Raw genomic sequence first — 1,453 nt, 5'->3', positions numbered from 1 at the left:
AGGCACCTTCTAGCCTGGCTGGCAGCCACACTGGGACCTGAAAGCTCACGTGGAAGTGCAGCCCCTCCTCCCCATTTGGAGCTGCCCATCATTCTGGAGATGAACAACTTTCCTGCAGGAACCAGCCAGGCTGCCCTTTGAAGGTCCCAGCCCTCTGCTCCCTGTCACCTGCCCCTTTGGCAGAGCCTTTGGCTACTTCCCATGTAATAAACGAGGGAAGGAAGGGGTCAAGACGGGACCCCTTGTGGCCAGTATCCTTGAGTCCTTTACCATCTGGGGTCGCCCCTACGATGACAAGGTCAGGCATGAAGCCCTGGGTCCCAGCTGCACCTTATATGCAGACTCCATGCAAATGGGGCACTCCTCCTGCTCATAAAAGAGGGACTTTGCCAGGCATGTTGGGGATACACCGAGAGCCCAATTACCAGAGACAGGACCCCAGCGGCTCCACCATGGACTTGGTGCCAAGCTGCGTTTTCCTCCTGATCATTTCTCAAGGTCGTTCTCAGGAGAGGGGAGCGCTGAGACCTGTGCCTGTGCCTGTTGGTGCTTCCATGTGATTCTCATTCCACCTTGTGTCTCTGTGTTTGCAGGTGTCCAGTGTGAGGAGCAGCTGGTGGAGTCTGGGGGAGGCTTGGTGCAGCCTGGGGGGTCTCTGAGAGTCTCCTGTGCAGCCTCTGGGTTCACCTTCAGTAGCTACTGGATGAGCTGGGCACGCCAGGCTCCAGGGAAGGGGCTGGAGTGGCTTGGTGAAATTAATCCTGATGGAAGTACCACAAACCATGACAACGCTGTGAAGGGCCGATTCACCATCTCTAGGGACAACGCCAGGAACACGCTATATCTGCAAATGAACAGCCTGAGAGCCCAGGACATGGCCCTGTATTACTGTACAACAGACACAGTGATGGGAAGTCAGTGTGAGCCCAGACACAAAACTCCCTGCAGGAGAGGCTGTGACCACCAGGGGGCTCGCAGTCACCATGTCCCTGATGGTCACTCTCTGGGTTGGCAAGGCAATCATTGTAGGGATTCCTGTCCCTTCACTGAGAGCGACGTCCCCCACCCTCCACACAGTGCTGAGCGGGGAACACGGAGTCCAGGCCCCAAACCTCACCTAAGTGTGATCAACCCCTTGCTCTGCTCCAGGAGGACCCTTTTGGGGGCAGTTAGCCACTTGCCTCTCACTGACATGGCTGCACAATGGAGGTTCACGGTCTGACCCCTGTGTGCACTGCCCCTTTGTGAGCCTGGGAGATGGACGCAGCTCCCAGTATGACCCTGGATGGAGGCAGGAAGGAGGCCCAGTGAAGGGCCCTTCTACAGCACTACTGGGCCCTGTTCCCTGTGAGTCTCAGAACCTGGTCCCAGGGGACGTGTCCCAACACAGTCCCGCTTCCCCTCCAGAACCACCTGCATCCTGAGAACCTGCTGAAAGGAGACATGGTCCCAC

General features: G+C 57.4%; 1 gene segment (V, D, J or C); it reads left to right on the top strand.

The window, feature by feature from the left end:
* Positions 1–430: 430 nt before the first annotated feature.
* LOC107183335 lies at positions 431–914 on the top strand (the record flags this gene model as incomplete). The annotated part of the segment is given in 2 exon segments: positions 431–498; positions 594–914. Coding segments are annotated over 2 exon segments (367 nt in total), but the record flags the coding sequence as incomplete, so codon positions are not given.
* Between the last annotated feature and the right edge of the window lie 539 nt (positions 915–1,453).

Source organism: Myotis davidii, unplaced genomic scaffold, assembly GCF_000327345.1.
Source record: "Myotis davidii unplaced genomic scaffold, ASM32734v1 scaffold6792, whole genome shotgun sequence".
NCBI classification, from domain to species: Eukaryota; Metazoa; Chordata; class Mammalia; order Chiroptera; family Vespertilionidae; genus Myotis; species Myotis davidii.
The sequence above is the reverse complement of the archived record's forward strand: the minus strand, read 5'-3'. Positions and strand labels throughout refer to the sequence as shown.